The following is a 21,918-nucleotide window of genomic DNA, read 5'->3' as shown; positions in this document are numbered from 1 at the left end:
GCAAAAATTGTGCGCCGTTGCTGGGTAGCGGTGTACGTGTTCTAAGCACGCGAATTACAGAAGTAGAGCTATTCGATTTTTAATTGCCATATCTTGTAACGTCAACATAAAATAATAAAAATAATTATAAAATAATTATAACAGTTGCTGAATATTACTACTATTATTTAGTACAAAGAGAAACGAATACAATTAAAATAGTAAAATCTATTATCGATTAACTTACAATTGATACATTATAAATCATTAGTTTGTTTATTCAATGACCTTTTAGATTTGTGCGTAAATATATTTTCCGTTTACAGCAGACTACTTCGCAAAATGTCAACACTGGTCCAGGAGCTATTACAGTGTATTTTTTTTTACATTATACATATAAAGATATTCGTTCAACATATATCCTCTTCAAACGTTGGTGCGGAGAGAAAACGGAAACAGTAAGTTCTTCTGGACCAACGTTTTCAAAGTTTTTTCTAAAGTGGTCTATATAACATATTTTAAAGATGAAATTTTCCATATAAAGGGAATTGCATTTTAATGTTTGTATTTACAATTTATGTAAATACATAATCATAAAAAATCATAATCATAATTCTCTCATTTATAAGCACAGTAATACTTTAAAAGACCCACAAATAAAAAAACAAAATATTTACAGAGGAAATGCTTTTATTAGGGAGTGATTCTTGATTTAGGAATTAGAAACAGTCCCATTATATCTCAAAATTTTAATTGTTGTAGCAAAATTCTTTGCGTGTGGTCAAAGCACAGATCAAAAACATATCCACTAGTACGTGGATTTCCTTTTTTTATTGATACGTTTGAGTGATGCTGCAATGTCCTGTCTCTTAGATATTCCACCTAGACTTCCAGAGTGCCCATAGGTTAGTTCATGGAAAGGTTTTGACGAAACAGCCTCCTCCCTGTAGTTTGCTGGCATGCTACATGTTTCTAGAAACATGTTATACAGAATACAGCAAGCCTCCACAGCTATGTTGGTTTGGTAATAGGAATGTTTCTGCAGACATCTAAGCCTCTGAAAGCTGGACTTCAGAGTATAGATCGAGTCCTGTACCACTTTAATTGCCGATTGCACTCGTCGATTATAACATTCCCTTTTCTGTCCAAGTGTCGAATAATCGGGAAATGGGGTAAGAAGGTGCTCTGAAAGCGGGTAAGTGCAATCCCCTATGATGTGTTTACCTTCCAAAAGAGCCACTGGGTCTTCCTGCATTAACTTGCCAACCTCAGTTGCTGACAGAACCCTTGAGTTATGCCAGCTTCCAGGGTGTTCTGCAGTCGCATAGGTAAAACGACCCCTGTGGTTGCAAAAAGCCATCAATTTTAAAGAGAAGGACTGCCCCGATTTATATATCTCTGCGTCTGGAACATCGGTTGGTCTGTCAATAGGAATATTGCTGGTTCCTACTACACAGAGAGTGCCCAATATGCCCACATTAGAATAGAAACCCTTCATGGACACTTCTGCTTCTTTCCCCTGAGGCCAGTGGATTTTGTTCTCCAAGTTGCTGGCAATAAGATAGCAAAATTCATACAGCTGGTTACAAATAACTGACTCGGTGACATGGAAGCGACTTGCTACACCACTGTAAGACTCCTGGGTAGACAAAGTCCACAGACTAGAAAGAACTGCGTGGCACACTGTCCATCCCTCCTGTTTGATGGCAGTCCATTTATATGATTTCATCATTCGTACCAACTCCTACAAATGTTACACACAAGGGGATGAAAGAGCAATAAGTTTATCTCATTATTGATAGTAATATCTATGGAAACTAACAGAACTTAGGAACCTTCTAATGGATTTAATGGTTATAATGGGAATCAGGCTAAATTATAGCAAGGGAGAGAATGAACAACAATAACAAAAAATATTAGACACCAGACATAGACAGTTATTGGTTAGTCAAATAAATGTTTTACAGAACTACAGCATCCTTCACAACTTTCAAAAAACCACTCAAAACATACCTGTTCCGCATGTATTTGACTAACCAATAACTGTCTGTCTTGTGTCTAATAAAAATGGTTGCTGTTCATTCTCTACCTTGCTTACTCCAGCTTTAATTCTCCTAGTAGCATGCCCTTGTAAACAAACAGTACTGTTAAGAGTGTTGACAAAACGTTATATGCACTCCTACTTTGAAATCACAATGGATAATAGCGTCTGCCAAATGAATAAATGTAAATGTAATAGGGTGGGATGTTGTCTGGCGGACAAATAGTGGTATAATGGTAAAACAGCATACAGCATAGAAATGTGTCATAAACACAATTACACATTTGTATAGTTTTTACCATAACAAATTTGTATAGTTTTTGTCATGGAGATAAACATTACGTAAGTACCTCTGTTTGAGTTGGTGTCAACCGAAAATAACTCTTAAAGTCGCCGATGGTCAGGATTTCTAAAACAGTATTGAAACTCCCTCTTTCCCCTCCAGCTCTGTAAACAGGACATTTATTAAAACTGCGTGTCATTGTAAACAAACTTTACACCATTCACGCCATGTGAATCACCTCACCTTTTCAGATGTTGAGTTTGTTTTATTTCCTCCTTTTTTCTGTATTGGAATACAAATTGATATCAAATGAATAAGACACACAACGCAGTTGAATGGATGTGTAAACAAGACGCGATGTGCACTCGTAACACAATGCTGTTTGTTGACTAAATAAATAAAAGCATTTACTAATCTTTCTTTACCTGGCTTCCTGGCGTTTGATAGCCGTATTTGTCTCAGCAATTAAATCTTCATCGTCGTAACAATCAGCTAATAAAAAGGCAACACAGGTTTTCGACGCCATGCTTTCTGTTGTTCCCGCCGCCATTTTCTTTTCAAATAGCGCCCTCGAGTGGTGGTCAGTTGAAGCAAAGAGTACCAAGAGGCGAAACTCAATCGAACGCTCTATTGCAACACCAGCGCTGCGATTACTGCCATTTTGGGGTGAAAATGACTCGACTTTTTGATGTTGTGATGGCAATATCAGCTGCTCTGTTTAAGAAAATAAAGAAAATCTGAAAATCAACCTGAATGATGATAATACACGATGACAAAAGCCTTGGCTCGCTAGAAACCATGTTAGCTATAAAGCATTTTCACCCCAAAATGGCGGCCGCACTGTTTCTAAAACATTCACCAGAGTTTCGCTTCTTGGTTTCTATACTCTTTGGTTGAAGTATAAACTTTTTTTACAGTAGGTCATGGGCAGTGTTGGGTAAATTACTCTGAAAAAGTAATTAATTACTAGTTACTCATTACATATTCAATAGTGTAATTAGATTACTGTCCAAATTACTCTGTCCAAAAAGTATTTAGTTACTCATTACTAATTACTTTCTATATCCTACATCAACCTTGATTAGTTAAGTGATTCAAGAATATACATGAAACGGCTTATTTAATTCATTAAAATAAATAATATTATTAACTGACCAAAGTAGGAAGGTTAGAATTATACATTAAATCACAGATTTTAAAGTAAGACTCTGAATTTTGATGTCAATTACACTATTGCACACGCATATATTTCACAAAGTATTTAGTTTAATTACATCAAAAGTAACTGTAATTAAATTACAGAAAACATATGAGTAATCCCTTACTTTACTTTTTCAAGGGAAAAGTAATTAAATTACATTACATTAATTACTAAGTAACTAGTTACACCCAACACTGGTCATGGGTGGCGTAGACCATTTGATCTATGACATCATAATAGTTTTTATAACAACATAGCTGTTTTATATTCGCATTTCACATTTTTTATACGAGTGTTTATAATATTGTAATGACTAATTGTAAAAAACAAACAATTAAGGACGTTTTTTTATTTCAGAGAAAGCTACTTATTTGATTTTGCTCTATGAAAATACATCTTTGTCTCAGTCTATTTAGAAGCGATGAAGCAAATAACAAATTATCGTTTAATTTCTAATCCCATCAATAGATGGCACCAGAGTAATATTATTTATGGGTTCGACTAAACCCCGTTGACGTTTCAAATATTTTGTTGCCATCACAACAGCCCAATTCAAAATAATTGTTAATCAATTCCACATAAAAAAATAAGTCTTTATGAGAAGAGTAAAAAAACGGATAACTCTTGAGTCTTGAAAAACCCTCCTTAATAACCTTTGCCATTTGCTCTTCAGTCCCATTGACCTGAATGATGATGGCAGTGCGAAATAACAAATGAGAGCTATGGTGATGAGGCTGCTTACTTTAAACTGGAGAGATGCTCTTACCAAAGTGCAATCAGACAGAGTTAAATATGCAGGAAGTAATTGTATAGGTCACAACCCCTCTTCTTAATTTACACATTATTGCATGATTTAAATGAGATTTTGCTTTATGAGGGCATAAATCTGTTTAAAAATCAACTACAACACGTTTCCTGTAAATTAACAAAGTGACATTAGTTTTGCTTCATGCCCAGATATTTAATTGTAACACTCTGTTTTACAGTAAGGGTTATGAAGATTCATATTTAACTTATCAAAAGATATTTAACAATTATTTTATTTTCAAAGAACTCATGTGCATTCATTTATGTCTATAGTTTCATTGTACATTGCATTTGTAATTTATTTGCTGTGCAGTCCTACTTGTTTTGATTAACATATTTCAATGACGCAAAGAATTTTTGTTCCTTGCGTGCTGATATTGTTTTACCGACCTATTCAGATGTCCAAGAATTTTTAAAAACCACAGTGGCCACCCATTGCCTCCCCAAAACCTTGCCCTTTATTTTCCTCAAGAGGCTTTAAATCCGTCTTTTGCAGCTGATGGGCAATGCATAGACCTATAGAGATAAGTGGGCAGGGATGCCCATCAGGGTCAGATGTTTCTGCCCTTATGCCATAGTCCCTTTGTTAAATGCTCTCATTCTGCCAGACCTCCTGGGTCTGTTTGAGGTTTATAGACTGTGATCTTGTTCTCTTATTAAAAGAAGCTACAGGGAACAGAAGTCATCCACCTTAGGTTTCTGACACCCAAATCAGCATCTGCGATGTCTCCTCCAGCTGACCTCTCATACGACCTTTGGAAGAAGGGGGGGCATTTAAGAGCTCTGCACTGCTAAATGGCCACTGTGATGAAGTGATTCTATAATCATAAAACCATAATCCCATGATCTTCAGACTTCGCTCCTTATGAGGTCATAATGCCCCTCTTTCATTTGGCAACACACGTTAGCTCTTTACTGAGAGTTCTCTATTTCAAGTTCTTTGTTATATTTCCTTAAAAAGAAAAACACGAAAGCTGGGTTTGCTTTAACAAGTTAACAAACTGACAGTTTTGAAAGGTTTGCATAACCTAACCTGTACAGAATAAGAATAGTAAACGTAATATAAAGTTCAGTTATAAAAGGAAATAAAAGAAGGGCAGAAGGAAGAATGAATTACAATTAATAAATGCTTTATGTTTCTCTGCTAACTTGAGTATGTAATTTTTTTAAATACCGCATAATAATGTTTAATTTTACACCTGTTCTCAATATAAGGACTTAAACGCGCTAAAATCATAAAAATATAACTCATTTGCATTAACTGTAACATTTAAACCTATTTAATGTAAAAGTGGATTTCGAATGGCAGGTCAAAGTGAAGGACAGAAGTTATAACAAAAAAAGACTTATGCTTAGAGTCAATTTCTTTTAAAGCTTAGTTTAGTTGTAATAAAATCACATCCTTTCGAAAGGCTTAAAAAAACAATCAGCGATTTGGTTAGTACAGGCTACAATTTTTTTTTTTAAGCAAAAAAGCAACCACAAACACAATTCTAATTTCATGAATGGCACTTCATCCAAAATCCCAATGGCAACAAAATGTACTCTTTTAAACACATTGGTTTGGTGGAATTCTAAGTCCCCGCTGAGTATCAGGATCAGGGATATTTCATAACATGTTCATTGCTCAAGGTCCAAAGTCACTGCACTGATTCTTGCCGGGGCAAAACGTGATGAGGGATAATCTCATATTCCCCACCAGCTTTTCCTTCATCCTCTCTAGGGTTCTTGTCAGGGAAAGCAACCCTCGGGTCATATGCCTTTTTTCAGCCTTTACGTCAGTTCTACTAACATGTGGCCAAAAAAAAATATGCCACTAGATTTGCCAGTGGATGACTTTCACCAAGGTTTAAAAGATCTGTATTTGCATGCATGGTTGAAAGCTGTCATTCTTGTTAAGACATTGCAGTCCTGAGCAGCCTCTGAAAAGCCTATTTTTCCCCAAATCTTCCTGTACAATCATATGATTGAACAAATCAAGCAAAATGCGCTTAACGCACAATGTGATGCCAATGGATCAGCGTCCTAAAACTAAAAAGCCAACGCAGCTTAAACAAATGTGTTCTTGCGATTATTCAGCCAAGTAACTTTATCCTACATTTAGATAAGCTGCTAATGACGGGGAAAGCAGGTGCTTTGCAATCCAAGGAAAGTCCACGTAAACAACGAATCTCTCAATTGTACCATGGAAAGGCTTAAGGAGTTAAGCACAATTAACATTTTAATAGCGGGTATGCGGAAGCTATTGAATGGATTTTCGCAATTACAGTTGGCAAAAAGGTGTTGTTACTAAACAGATCATATAAATAAATGGGTAACACTTTACAATTAGGTTTTATTTGTTAACATTAGTAAATGAATTAACAAACATGAACTAACAATGAGCAACAGAGTTTTCAGCATGTATTAATCCTTGTATTAACTTCAATGTTCGTTCATGTGCATAAACTAATTTTAACAAGTACAGCCTTTTTTTTTGAAAATGTCTTAGTAAACGTTGAAATTAACATGAAGCCAGATTAATTAATGCTATAGAAGTATTGCTAATTGTTAGTTCATGTTAGTTTATGCATTTACTCTTAACAAATACAACCTAATGGTTGAAACAACACTTTATATAATACTCTCAGGAAAAGGCAACATGTGTAACAAGCAAATAAAAGATTCATTCATGCCCTTTCGTATTCTCTGTTTTACTTGCTCAGAATAATTGGTCTCCTGTGATATTTAAACAGTAACTGAATGACAATGTCTAAGCACATGATGAGTCAAGAGGTAGAGGGAAGACTACATTTCGTCCTTATTTCTTCACTTATAGCATACATTTTTGACCTTAACTATTAAATGTTTGTTAAATGATCTTTCTCTAATGCATATGGAGTGCTTCCATGCATGTGCAAAACCAGTATTACCTAGCAAAATAAAGCATACAAAATGTAACACTCTCTCTTTGTGAAAAAAGGCAGTTTTGCGGGCTCTTGTTCTTTCAAACTGTACATACAATAATAATATCATCCAACATCCTTCATAGTATTGAAATTACTTCCGATCATCAATGACAGTAGAATGACCTCTTTTATAACAGGTCAAGGACAATAAACCTGTTACAGGTGTCTTCAAATTCATAGTGCAATCCTGCTTAAATTATATAATTGAACATTATGACAGCATCTGGACACCGCCATCAAATCTTTAATCCAGGATGTGCTCGGAGTGAACCCCACCCACCTATACTTTTAGTTCAGTGAAAGAGTTGATTAGAGAGGTGAGTGATTCAGTGCCTATTCACCCCAGCCGCCTCTTCTCTACTCAGCTGAATTTGTCCTGGATATTCATTAGGCTGCTGCTGGACTTGGCTCTGTTAGCTGTGAATCGAGAGAATGGAACAGATTAAATCACACTGGCAGGAGATGTAACAGAATCTTCAATGCGTGGCTTAACCTGGAAGTCAGAAACTTTGTACATGAACAAGGGTTCCCAAAGTGGGGGTCGCAAGGCCGCGAGGGCGGGGTCACAGGATAATTTCCAGAAATCCTTTTATTATTAGAAAAAGCGCATGCTATCAATAAGTGGAACAAAATATAAAAATATTAGTTAGGTCAAAAATAAAAGCTGGCAAATAAAAAGCCATCAGCCTTTGGAATTTCCTCCCTCTCGATCATGACCCCTGAGGTGATCAGTCACATTAACGACATCAGCAACCGCATTAGATTAGGTGGTTAGATTAGATGGCTTTAAATTTGGGATATTCTTATTTGTCGAAATGAAACGTTGATTAATATCGACCAATGACAACGCAGGGAGGCCAGCGGAGGAGGCTGGAGAAGCCAGTCAGATGAGCCATCGTCCTCAGGTACAAAAAGAGGCTCATCCATCAGCACACGAATCAGTTTGATGAAATCCGACAATCTGTAGTAATAGTTCCTAGTTTATGTATAACAACAGGTAGAGTAATGAGTAAATAACTATAAAATAATATTATGTTAGACTGTGCTCTTTGTGTTGTCGTTATGAGCGTAGAATAGGTGCATTTGCGCGCAACATTTGTATACTTTAACCACCTCCAAGGATTGTGGAGATCTTGAGTCACTCGCACTGTTAGTTTGGGGGTCGAGAGCTGAAAAGTTTGGGAACCCCTGTCCTAGAACACAGAGACTGTATTACTTCAGTCTTTAAAGATGCAAAAAGAAACAATGGACCGAACATTAAAAAGTTTCTTTTTACATTGTTGCCAATTAACAACGTATGTCATCTCTGCCCTTATCCTTAAACCATCTATCGAGACATGCATGTGCACTGCGAGTTACTCACGGTGTATAAGCTTGCGTTTCTTCTGTTCTGAATGCAGGAAACTGCTTAGGTAGAAGATGATTGGAAGGAAGAGCATGAAGCAGGACACCGCGATGACAGGAACAATCTCTTCTCGAGGTAACGAGCAACCGAAGGTTTTACTCCACAACCGTCTTGTCATGTTCATCTGAAAATTTGGTATTGAGTCGAACAATTCTGACAATTCTAATCTCATTTTGTAACTCTTCCTCTCACATTTTACTGTTTAAAGTCTTGTACTTTCAGTTATTTTTCATGCTGTTTGGCAGTAATCCTAAACCTCCAAATATTTTAACAAAGAAGCAAAAGACTCCTCAAAGTACAGACAGGATTCAATATGTAAGCATTTCGGTTGATGAATAATCCGACAGGTATTATAAACCATTTTGCCAGATGTAAACAACACTGGTCCTGAAGCACTTTCTGATTCAGATTTTAACACTACGCAATTGTTAAAAACAAAATACAACCAAGAGAACATTTAGAACCAAATCAAAATGTTAAACAAATATTTCCCAAAAATTAAAATTCAGTCCTCAATCCTCACCCTCTTGTCATTTCAATGGTTTATGAATTTCTTTCTGCCGCGAACATAAAAGAAGATATTTTGAAGAAAGTTGGCACTGGCCCCCATTAATTTCTTTTTTATGGCAAATAACCAATGAAAGTGAATGGGGGCCATGTCTACATTCTTCAAAATATTTTTTTTTGTGTACTGGATGAAGATGCAGGTTTGATATGACAAGTTAAGTAAATGATTACAGATATTTTTGGGGGGGGGGTGAACTATCATTTTACAGTAATTATATATGTTAAAAAAACGGAAACAGGAAGAGCTCATGGATCCATGTTGTTCACATCTTACAAAATGGTCTATACCAAACATAGTAAAATAGAACATGTTTGGTGCCTGTGTAAAATACCAAAACATTATACCTAAAGAAAACCTGTTTATGTCTGATATATTAGTGTAATAAAAAAGAACAGACTCACTGAATCTTCTATATCGATGCAGAGTGTTTGGTTTTCCTCCATTTTGCCATAGAGCTCATTCAAGCTTTTGTATGACACTTTGCAGTCTTTACACAGTCCAGAGTGATTCCCCTGTTTAAAAACACTGTATGTAAATAAAAAACTATCACACTTAACTATCTCAGTTTCAGTCGATTAGAGCTTACCTGAAATTTCTCAAAGCATGTAAGTGACAAATTAAGAGAGGCCATAAAGTAAAGAGTGTCGTTGGACAAAGTGTCTTGATTTTCACTTAGACATTCTATAAGAAAAAGAAAAACCCCAAGCACTGTTAAAGAATGAAATTAAATGCTTGTGAACAGCTGAAAATGAACGGAAACACATTTAGGAAGTACCATTGCCGGGTAATGCCATTTTTAGTTTAACCTGTTATGTTAGAGTCTGTGTGCTGTCACTATACTTACGCTTACATCCCGCTATTGTCCAGATCTCATCTAATTTGCTGAAGAGAGTATAGAGCAGCATCAGTCTATCAGAACGCATCAGGCTGTCATGGCAACTGACATTTCCAGGGCCCAGCTGTTAATAAAGAGGCATATTTTGTTGCAGCATAAAAAACACATCTTTAAAAGAAGTCACATTTTAAAAAGTGCAATGAATTGAAAATAATAGTGTTTTCTATTCAACTTAATATTGTTTCTTTTGATATAAGTTAAGTCTCGTGGGCCAGACATGTTGAAATAGACTGATAACACAACATCACGAGACACTGACGCATGTGACCAGCCGGGTGGAAATTCTGTCAAACAACCTTTAAACGACACAAGAACATTTAGAGGCCTGAACTATCACGTCTGGTGTTACAATCGCATTAAACCCTTACCTGATCAGATGATATATTTGTATACATTTCCACCAGACTGTTGAAACTAGTGTGACAGTTCTGACAGATTTTGACAGGTCGCGCATACGACACTAAACAGTTCGCGTACGCCACGTAGCGTTGACCAAAAATGTGAAGCATTTCAATGCAATGCTCCTTAACCTCCAAGTCATCTGGAAAGGTAGATGAGAGACTGAGAGAGTAGAAAGCAGGTGACTCAGAGTCGAGCGGCGGAGAATGAGCATTTAGTGCGCCATTGCCACGCACCTCCGGCGGGTAAACGGAGCACTTTACTAGTGTAAGTGACCATCCAAATAGGCATGATGTTAGAAATGTACATTTTATCAATAAACCCATGTCGCTTTGTTCTTAATACAACAAGCCGCTGCGTTTCAAGGTTCTGTTCAGTTTCCTGTTTTCTTTTCTTTCACGCCTAGGTCACATGACTACAGTAATCTCGCGATGGACGGGATTTGAGAAGCACCTGGAATGTCTTGAGAGGAGTTCAAATGTAACCTGATTTTACGTGTTTAAGAATGCTCCTTTGCAGTATTTTACTAAACTTTCTAAAAATAAGAAATAATATGTTTAGTATGTTTAGTATGCATAGTTTATTGTTTGTATATGGAAACGATTGTTTTCTTAATAAATTATTTAATTATTTATTTATTAGATATTAATCATTAGAATGATCTTGCTTGCTCTATAAACACCATGCACTGGACTGTGTTTTACCTTTCTGTGATTTTCTTATTTGCTTCTGTTAAGCTGCTTTGCAACAACGCACATTTTAAAAAGCGCATTATAAATAAACTTGAATCGAATTAAAGTGAATTTGTAATATTGCAACGATTTCTCAATAAAACAATATTTTGAAAATACGTCATACGTCTTTGTAAAACCATTAAATGTTAGCATTGGTTAAGCAAAAAATTGCTTTTATATTACTTTAGATTATTATTGCTTTTCACATTTTTACTGAATTATTTCGCCTGCTTCAAACATCAACACGGACTATTATTTACTTCCATGAAGACTGGGAATTAACAGTTTAATACTGTCGCATAATACTTAATACCTTTTATGCATTTAATTCTTTACGTTTTAAGAAAAACTTGCTTGAAAAGAAACATTGCGCGGCACCTCCTCCTCCTCTCCTTGGTTTTTGACACCACTTGCAATTTTCAGACGTGTTAACGCGCGGCCAAAAAAATAATTACGGAGTCAAGGTAAACGATTTGGGCTCCGATTCTGATTGTGTTAATTGTCGCAAACCCTCGAATCAAGCCACTGCAGTCAATGGTCTTTAATGTGAAATTAGTGCCTCTTGATAACTCGCAGTCCGTGGCAATTCTGCAGGCATGAGAGCCTGATGGAAATGGGAGACTCCGAATGCCTCACATTAAGGGCTATTCTACTGCGTGAGTTGATGTCTGATGGTAAATTCGCTGGTTTTATGTCGTGGATTGTGGCATTAGCTCTCCATCACTAATGGCTCTGTTATTGTGGTAGCTTTAAATTGGATGATCTTATATGAAGTCATCTAGGCCTACCTCTTTTCCAAGCGCAGCTGATTTTCAGCGCAGATTGCAAGCTTATGGAGTAGGACAACAAAATGTTTTACAAATCCCTTATTAAAAAGACTACTATCAGGCAGAGATGAATAAGCATGGAGAAAAAAAAGTCAAACTATTGATAGCCTAAGTATGAAACTAATAAAGTTTATAAAACAGGTAGGCATACAATTACCAAATGCATGAAGTACTTCATTTGAATGCACATCGGCGACAAGCAATTGAACGAGGACAAAAATCACTAATTAGGCTGCGTGAAGTATCTTCATCGACTGGAGAGCTCTTAAGCAGTGCGAGTCTGGCGTAACTTTGTGCTTAAATTATTAAAAAGTGTCACTCAATGTCCTCATTTAATTTTAAAATAAAAAGCAGGGCTTTACGGAAATTAAAATAGATTTTATGGGTCAGCTATTCCTTACAATCATTATAGGCTATGGGACATTATGTTATGTCCTTATACCTCTATTTTGTTCAAAATAAAGTATAGCCTATCCCAGAACAAATTGATGCTTTCTATTTTTTAAATATCGAAAACAAACAAATCACTAAGGAAAATGAACAATATAATCACAAAATAATTAATTCAACAGACAAAGCTGGATTTTGGCGTTCCCTTTGTGGCGTACGTTTGCTAACGCTTTTTAATTCTTGAATCCAACTAAGTGAACAGTTAAGGGTTAATAAAAGACCCTGTACTTTTTATATAGACTAAACCTGGCTCCCGAAACAGGCATGAGAGGAGCTGCAAAGTTATGCAGAAGTTATTCTCCATCCTTTCGGCCGTCCCTAATCCCCCAAAACCGTATTCTTTTATGCGAGAACTGTGCCTCTTTTCTTGTTTTGCGCTGCCTATACAACATAAAGTCAGACTGCATTAAATGCTTATGGCGGGATGTGAGGGGGATCTTGCAAATGCGAGGCCCCCTTTCGCCGAAATATTGCTCTAAACGTCGTGTGAGTCTACCAACCCAAAGCGACCCCATATTCTCCCCCCGGTGTCTGACTCGAATGACAAACCAGCCCGATTTCACTGCATCGCTGGGAAATGTTGGGACTGATAATAGAGATTTCGCTTTCATTTTTTACGGTTGACTTGGTTATTGTTGCTTTTCTTTTGCCCTGATTCCTTCCAGGGATTAGGCCTGACTTCCCCACTAGCAGCGGCCAAAGTGGCCCGAAATGGGGATGACAATTGATGAGGATCAAGGCTTGGGCTATTCTGCCCTCTGAGAGGCGATGTGAACCGAGAAGAGCTGGACAGGAGAAAAGCTCTTGGACAGGAGAAACGCGCTCTAAATGCTCAATGAAGGGATGCCCCTAAATGGCTTAGAGAGCCCTGCAGCCTAATTAATTACTCCTAACTTTCTCGTTAACATTTACGTCAGGACCTCGCCGATTTGCTCGCAATAAATAGTTTACTCCCCCAAAAAAGAGTAAACCCCCAACCCCCCCCAAAAAAATATGAAATTATTTTTCCTACTATGGTAGTCAATGGGATTCAAGAACTGCTTGGTTATAAGCATTGTTCAAAATATCTTTATCTAAATTCACCAGATTAAATACATTAATGCAGATTTGGAACAACTCGAAGGTAGTGATATTTTTGGGTGATATCCCTTCAACCATAGAATAGAAAAAAATGAGGCTATTATAAACTTAATAGGCCTATAAAACTTATAAATAATATATTTAACCGAATTGAATATGTAATTTTACCAAGGGATAGGTTTTATATATATCAAATACATTTATTTTTCTCCACATATTATTTATATGAAGCGTTTCATATTGATTTACTACTAATAGCACAGTTAAACAATTCTTAAATTGTTGTGATAGTAAATAAGATAAACTGGTAAGTAATTTTTAAGGTTTATCTTATTTGTGTGTATGTGCGTGTTTGTTCAACTTATGTTGTTTTTCTAGTTTATCATGCTTTGATGCAAAGCAAATTGGCATATGAGACCAAAACCTACACAATTCCCAACCAATACAATACAATCACGCAACCATTAAATACACTTTAATTTCTGTCATTGTTTCAGACGCTGCATTGACGCTTTGAGTTCCCCGTAGACAATGATTCGTAAAGAAGTTAATCTTTGTTGACGGTGTTGTGCTCCACTGTCAGCCGGGTTGGCTCACAGATCCAAGCCTCCAACAAACAGACGGGATAATTACCAAACATGTAGCCGGCGAGCTCGACACACAATGCGGCATTGACTTCCTCACTGTTTTTGGTCGCCTCTGTGGAACGCCGCGACGAGGCCGTCACTCCGCGCGAGTCACCCTGGACATCGTTCACCCGGAACGGGAGGCAAGGACGTCTTGTTTCATAACAAGACACGATGCTGACTTCTTTCAGCTCCAGCGAACTGGACATAAAACAGGACTGACAACCTCCAACACAAGCCGGACAGAGAGGGAGAAGGGGGCGGACAGTGTGAGCTTTCCCTGGGAAATAGAGTTGTTGGGTCATGAGTCCAAAGTAGCCTACATATTTTACATTAATTTAATTACGATGGACAGTATATCCAATAGTTCAAGCAGTGATCAAGTAAACCTCTAAAATCGCTCAAACAAAATTTTAGCAACCTTTATCCTCATACCCAAATACGATTTGGACTTGGCATCTGACAGTTACTCCCGTGATATCACTGAATGAAAACCCCCCCTACAGTCCCTTGTTAGTTGCCAACTATGAACTTTTTTTGCCCTGGCGAGCAGTTTAGTGCGAGTCGGCTCTCATTCACTGGTGGGCTTTTGTGGGCCGCCCTCGCTTTCATTCCTCCGTGCGTTACACCAATTAAAGGAGGACGTGCAGCAACTGTAATGGCCCGAAGAGTGATTGTTTTTGACAAGCAACAAAACACATAGATCCACCCCTCCGATTAGGACGACCAAGGGAGGGTGTTTTTAGGGAGGTAGTGCTCAGCCCAGTGCCCTTTAAGCTGCATGAGACGAGGGGTCTGGCCTTGAAGGGAAGGGGTTTCAGACCACAATGACTGGTTATGTCAAAAAGGATAGAGAAATGCAGAGCTTCTCTCTGCAGTTATCTGACTATAGCCCAAAGTTTTATAGGTCAAAAAACCACCTGTTTCTGTACAAGAGTCAGCATATAAGATTTTGCATTCCAGAGCTCTGTGTTAAAAGCCTGACATTCCAATTCAATTTCAAAAGAGTTGGATCTCAACATAACTCTAAATCCTAAAACGGCAGGATAAATCCAAACTTGGTTTAGACATTGTTGAACAGCATTCCTGTGATTTGCATGCAACATTTTCAATAAACGATGCATGCACTTTCAACCATCAATTGCATGGCATTTAATTTTGCTACAACTTACATTTTTGCATCTGAAAGTTCAAGACTATCGTGCAATACACTGTGAAAATAATGCTGCCTTAAAGTACTTCAAGTACATTAAAAAAGTAAATTTGACCATTTAAAAAAATATATATAAGATATCAGATTTAAAATGTTTATAATAAATCAAATTAGGTTTATGAGTAAATTAACCTTATTTTAAAACTCGATTTTTAAGTCAGATCAATTAAATTAAGTTCAATTGACTCATAAAGCTAATTTCATTGAACTTAAACAATTTGAAAATATTTGCAAAAAATACATTTCAGTGAATAAATATAAATTCTCTCATCTCTAATAGAAAGAAAATGTCACGTCATTATGTCCTTATGAACGTATCTTCATTATGTATAATCATTGTGTGAATAGATAAAATAAAAATAAGATACACACAGTGAGATCTGCTTATTGCTTACACACACCTTTATCAACAAGCTATAAATACAATGTAAAAAAATCCACCAATTTCAACTGCCTTAAATAAGCTAAATACAATTACGAGTCAATTGAACTTAATTTAATTGATCTGACTTAAAAATCGAGTCGTAAATCAGGTTTATTGACTCATTAAGCAAATTTGATTTAATGTAAACATTTAATGAAAAAAAATGTTTTAATTAATTTTAATCTTTGATATCTTTAAGTTTTTAATTAGTTTCTTTACAGTTTAATACATATTGCATAACGTATACATATGTCATATACAACTTATCCAATAGTTCTGTGAGATAAGAACTATCAGTAGATATCATGTTTATAACAGCTTATTGTCAAACATGTTTGTCAACTGATGGAATTTTTGGCCAAATGAGATTTGACGTGATAAATTAGGAAAACCCTCTGACAATTAGAGAATGCAATAATAATACCCATGGTGGAACACAGATGCTAAGTGAAAGAAGGCACTGATCAGCAGGGGTGTGTGCATTTTGGTCTTTAGAGACTTTGGCTCAGATGCAGCCATGTTAACTTTGAGTGGCCCCGTAGCTGAAGACCCCCCTCCTTTCCACTCTTCACAAGCCCCCAGGTTGCCTTTGCATGACATCATCGTTGAAGCATGCCCCCCAAGCCCCTGTGAATCTCCCCATCTTTATTCCCATTGAGCCTCCGCAACCCATACGTTTCTTTCTCTTCCTCTCCTCTTTTCCCCTCCTTCTCTTTCTCTTCCTCCTCTCCTTCCACCAATCCCCTCCCTTTTTCCTTAACCAGGAGAAGGCATTGTTTAGGGCGAGGGCCTGATCAAAAAACGCGGCCCGCCCAATCTGCGGCCTTTCTGTAAATTCAATAAGCCCACCTTAAAGATTTGCCTAATTAATGGATGACATCTTTGGCTAGAGGAGAGGCGAGGTATTTTGCTCGGGCTCGCTCATTGTTGGCCTCCTAATTAACTTTCCCAGGTCAGCCTGGGTCTCAGCAACCTGGGAGTGAAGAGCTTCATTGTAAGAAGAGTTGTAAACTTACTTTTTTTGCCTCGGCACTTAAAAGGGAAAGCAACTATAGGGAACAGAAAATATCCTATTTAAGGCCTTTGTGAGTGAACTGCCTGCACATGGTCCAATAAAGGAAGTCTTTTTAAATAAGCGTCCATGGTCCTCCCCACAGTCCTCCTCTCCCCTCCTTCTCTACTCTCCTCACTTCTCTTTTCCTTTTCGGAGCAAAGCAGAAAGGTTATGAATGATAGTTTGGGGTCTCAGGAGTGAGGGCCAAGGGCCAGTCTTCTGTGTACCATTTGTGTTTGAACTTTTAGAAAAAGCCTGATTTCGGGGGGAATCCTTTCCAGTCTGTATGGCAACTGTATGTCGTATCTTGCTAAGAAGACTATAAATTCAAAGTTTAAAATGTGAAGGTATTTACACTTATTGGCCTATAGCCTTATTATATATCTCATAAGGCCACCTAGCAGTCTTGCCCATGGCACAGGAAATAGAGATGTGGGCCGCAATAAATATAAGCAAGCGCCGTAATTTGCATGTACAGTTTGTAACGCAAGAATCACCATTCGCTTCCAAAGAGCTTAATAAAGACAAAATTTGGCAGAAAGTTTTAAACAAATCATTCTTTTGGAAAACAATGATTTCTTAAGCTACAAATATGACCCCCAAAGCCACCCTCATATCACCTCCCCTAACCACCCCTCCTTCTGTCTGATCCCATCTCCTCATGTGAGTCTGGTGTGATATTCCCACAGTCAGTGAGTCCAGTTTCAGCATCATTCATGTCCGGTCAGCGATTTCTTTATGCATGTTAACAGAATCTCCAAACTTCAGAAAGGATGCTTAACATAATACATGATAAAAAGTTGAAATATATAATAAGATAAGCATCACATTTCATAATTAGTTTACATTAACTAAATAAATCAGGATAAACAATATTACAGTGTGGTGTGATAAACGTTTATGAAGTACATTATGGAAAAGTTGTTCCAGAACCAAAAAATATTAAAATAACCACAACTCTTGGTTTTACTTTTTGCCATTTTAGGCGGACATTAAGTTTTAATTGAACAGTTTTTTCTTTTATGGGAATATAACTAGTACACTGCCGGGGAAAAGTTTTTGGACAAACGACTGAAATGTTTCTCATTATCTTAAAAACTTTTGATCTGAAGGTATGCTAAAATGTCTGAAATAAGATTAGTAGATAAATATATAATTTTGCAAACATACATTTTTTTTTTGTTATATAAATGGATGGCTTTGAATGAAGAAGACAGAACAGCCAATATAATGAAAGAATATGGGAACTCCTATAATTTTGTAAAAAATCTCAGGGTGAGATGTCTAGAAGTTACTTTATAAAATGATAAAGAAACATTTCTGCAAATTCGAGTCAAAAGGTGACTTCACTGAAGATGTAAATTATAACTTGATTTTATTTGTAACAAAATAATTCCAGATTCCCTTTATTTTGATGAATTTATAAAGATTATAAAATGTGGGAAAATACAAACACACAAGTGAATAAATGTCCCAAAACTTTTGACTTGTAGTGTACATGAGTTGTGCAAGGTTTGGTACAAAATCTAAAAGTAAATACAAAGCTTGATTTATCCCGGATTAAAAATGTCACCGTCCTCCTTTTTTACATATTTAATTTTGTTCTTTATTTCCAGCATTTGCCGTTCTATATTCTTAAGGGATAATTCACCCCATACTGAAAATTCTGTCATGACTTTTTTAGTATAGTTTATTAATTTATTTATTTTGGTTCTGTTGAACACAAAAGAAGATATTTTGAAGAATTATTGAAGCAAACTGGGGCACCTTTGATAGCCATTTAAATGTTTTATACTATGTGTACATGTATACATGTTTGGAACAACATGACTATGAGTAAATCATTTTTGAGTGAAATGGCAAAATAAGTATTTAAAAATTAAAAGAATCAGTATGCAGAATTGTATTACAAGCAGTCATAAAATGATCCTGATGGGTTTAGGCAGGCAAATTATTTCTGTTTGATTTTCCATTGATGAGCCTTCACCTGAGCAGACAATCTCGGAGGGTGCAAACAAAAAGAAGAAAGTTAATGTCACAGTAAAATAAAGTTTGTCATTTTGAGCGCTTTAACTGTTTGCCAAAACGACCTGAATGCCTAAAGCTTCTCCAGGCAGCTGTCATAATTTGTTAACGAGCCTTTTCAAAAAAAAAGAGAATGATAATGAGAGGACAGAAAAAAAGAGACAGCCAGTGATAGAGGGCGGCAGGGGGGTCCTTCATGAGTGACCGTGGAAGCGGAGAGTCGGCCCCCAGGGAGTCGGGTCGGGGGGACCAACATCAGACCGATTTCAGCGCAGCAACATGATGGCATCTCTGTTTTTTAATATTAATGAGCGTGAGCTCCTCAGCTCTGCCTGCCAGCACTCTCAACAGGTGCCCTTCTCTCTCCTGTTCTTCTGGATGAGCCTCGCACATGCTCGCACGATAACACCTCTAAGTCCTGAGAGGCGCACGGTGCCTTAAAGAACGGGGCGGCAGGGAGAAAGGGAAACCGAATAAGTTAAGTCATCCATTTAAAAACTTAGACGATGAGGGGAGAAAGGAGCTCCCTTTTAAAGTCACCTCTTGCGAAGCCGAACCACGAGATCTCGATATTTCTCCTCTTCTTCCAAACCCCCTTGAGAAAGAAATTGACTTTTGTTTGGAGTTTGTGAAAAGTGGGAATCAGAAGAAGGACAATGGGGCTCCCCATGGAGAGGACCCGAGTGAAGCCATCTCAAATCAGTCAGCCAAGGGACCAATTAATCCAGCCATTGTCAGGCCCAAGCCACTGCCAGCACATCAACACATTCAGAGCCCATTGTCCCGACCCTCCTGCAGTAGGATTTAGTCCGTCCAACAGCCAGTTTTGTCCGGGCCAGCTCAGGCGGAAGTTTCTCACTGACAATTTGCCCCAAATAGATTTGTCAGAAAGCGTCCATCGACCTGCCAGTTAGACAGGGTGAGGTTGAGTTGTGTTGAGTACTAGTACTTTTAGTAATAGTAGAATTATTAGTGATCATTTTTATAGAAGTGTAAGTTTGCAAGAATATACTGGCGTGCCGAGCTGTTCAGGTAACCTCACTAACCAGGAAGAATATTACCCTGGCTTGCATGGACTGGACAGTGAGAACAAATTCTATACGATTAAATTACTTTGGTAATAGATTTAAGGAGTTTTTTTAAATGTTAAAACATCTGTAAATATGTAATGTGTATCAAAATAAGAAACCATAAGAGTAATAAGAGTATAAGAGAGCAACACGTGTGATTACTAATCACAAGTTACAATAGAAAATGTAGCCTGTATATTTATATATACCCTTTTAAAAAATTCAGGTATCCAGGTCAGTTTCTTCTCATTTTTTATTATATTATTGTACATTTAAGTTTAATTGTAGTTTCAAAATATTTTAAGAAACATCAAGTTCTGTTGACAGTTATCACATCAGGAACTAGAATCGCACACGGATGTGAACAGTTATGATTTACAAAAAAAAGACATTCAAATACATTATAAACAATTTATGTACGCAAAAAAATAATATACACGTGTGATTTAGCAGTGATTTGTCATCTTCATGATCTCTGTTGTATTTTCCAAGGCTAAAACTGCTCTGAAGGCGTAGTTTTTGAAGATACAAATGAATGGCCCTGAAAATATTTTAGTGGCCAAATAATAACAGTTCGGTTTTTATAATTAAGTAAATGGCCTAAACTTTGTGGTTGGAGAAATAAATCCGTGATTGTAAACCTTAATTATTTTCATTGTTTTTCATAAATACAATCAATGAGCTCCTGATGTGTTTTGGCGCTTAATGGCCCTTTTGAAATAAAATGTATTTGGCCATTTCATTGCAAACGTATTAAATAGTATCTGAAAAATATTCAATACTAGTTGCATTGGCATCTTCATTTCATTAAGTAGTTCATTTCTTTACATGGTAATAACACTGGAGCATTCAAGTCTTGAATAGATGTAAAATAATGTATTGTGTTCTTTTTAGCATCAACATTGTCCTTGCATCTTTAGCCTTGTCTAATGCAGCCTCATTGAGATATGCGATATACCCACAGCAAACTAAGTCACATCACAGAAAAGTCTTTCCCAACATCTCCAACACGCTGTTACAGGAGTGGTTGCGGATAAGAGATGTGTTGCTGTCGCTCTCCACTTTAAGGGCTAAGTAAGCAGTTGCATACTGATTCTGTCAAGCCAACAACTAGATACACAATCAGATGGTTCTTTGTCAAAGATTTTCATTGACTGTTATTGAGAGGAGAGTCACAGGCACAAAAAGTGAAAGCAAGCAGCCAGGGCAACCATGATGTTGGTTATGTTTGTGTAAAGACTATCTATGAATGACAGGATTAGGGCAAGTTAAGAAGATTACTACGAGCAGACCACCCCACCCCTAACACACACACACATTACACACACACACTCAGATACAAACACAGAAAAAGTAAGAGATAAAAATGAGATGAGCCAGACATATTTGTTAACAATAAAATACATAATTTTTTAGTTAATATGATGGTTCCCAAAGATTGTACTCAATGGGTCATTTAAAAATTTAGCCTACTTTTTAATTCGGTTACTACCTGGCCTTGAGTTTGTTTTTGGTGCCCAGTGAAGCTCTAGAGGAATACCATAGTGTGGGTGTACTGTGTGACACTGCTAAACTCAGTCTGGCATACAACGTCTTGAAAAACTTAGATTTGAATGTGCGGTCATTCACCTGTCAAAAATCCTAATTTCTTTTCATTGCGCAGAGAACACTATTTAAAGGAGGACATGACAATCACTAATTGCGATTAGATACGCCCCCGTTCGCCACGTTTAGACCGAGATTTTGGGCTCCCATATGGCCCCGAGCGAGCGTGGGAATGTTCATAATTAAATCTAAAATATGGGTGTCTCCTGGCGGCGGCCACAACACGGCACGCTGTTAAGGTCAATATGTCATTGCGCACGTTCTCGGAGGGGTACAGTTGTGCT

At 37.1% G+C, this 21,918-nt stretch overlaps 2 protein-coding genes across 2 annotated transcripts; both read right to left on the bottom strand.

The window, feature by feature from the left end:
- Window positions 1-307: 307 nt before the first annotated feature.
- Window positions 308-3,011, bottom strand: si:ch73-257c13.2 (uncharacterized). The gene is made up of 4 exons (XM_056764630.1): window positions 2,729-3,011; window positions 2,547-2,585; window positions 2,371-2,467; window positions 308-1,723 (listed from the first exon to the last, which is right to left on the bottom strand). The coding sequence occupies exons 1-4, from the start codon at window positions 2,851-2,853 to the stop codon at window positions 788-790; spliced, it is 1,197 nt and encodes a 398-aa protein (XP_056620608.1). The 5' UTR covers window positions 2,854-3,011; the 3' UTR covers window positions 308-787.
- A 2,658-nt stretch (window positions 3,012-5,669) lies between these two features.
- ostm1 (osteoclastogenesis associated transmembrane protein 1) lies at window positions 5,670-10,943 on the bottom strand. The gene is made up of 6 exons (XM_056765161.1): window positions 10,496-10,943; window positions 10,077-10,191; window positions 9,819-9,913; window positions 9,634-9,744; window positions 8,623-8,788; window positions 5,670-7,676 (listed from the first exon to the last, which is right to left on the bottom strand). Exons 1-6 carry the CDS (start codon window positions 10,850-10,852, stop codon window positions 7,621-7,623), a joined length of 900 nt encoding a protein of 299 aa, XP_056621139.1. The 5' UTR covers window positions 10,853-10,943; the 3' UTR covers window positions 5,670-7,620.
- Window positions 10,944-21,918: the final 10,975 nt, after the last annotated feature.

The sequence above is a fragment of the Triplophysa dalaica genome, chromosome 13 (assembly GCF_015846415.1).
Source record: "Triplophysa dalaica isolate WHDGS20190420 chromosome 13, ASM1584641v1, whole genome shotgun sequence".
Taxonomy (NCBI): domain Eukaryota; kingdom Metazoa; phylum Chordata; class Actinopteri; order Cypriniformes; family Nemacheilidae; genus Triplophysa; species Triplophysa dalaica.
Note: the sequence above shows the minus strand (reverse complement) of the source record. Positions and strands in the feature narration are given on the sequence as shown.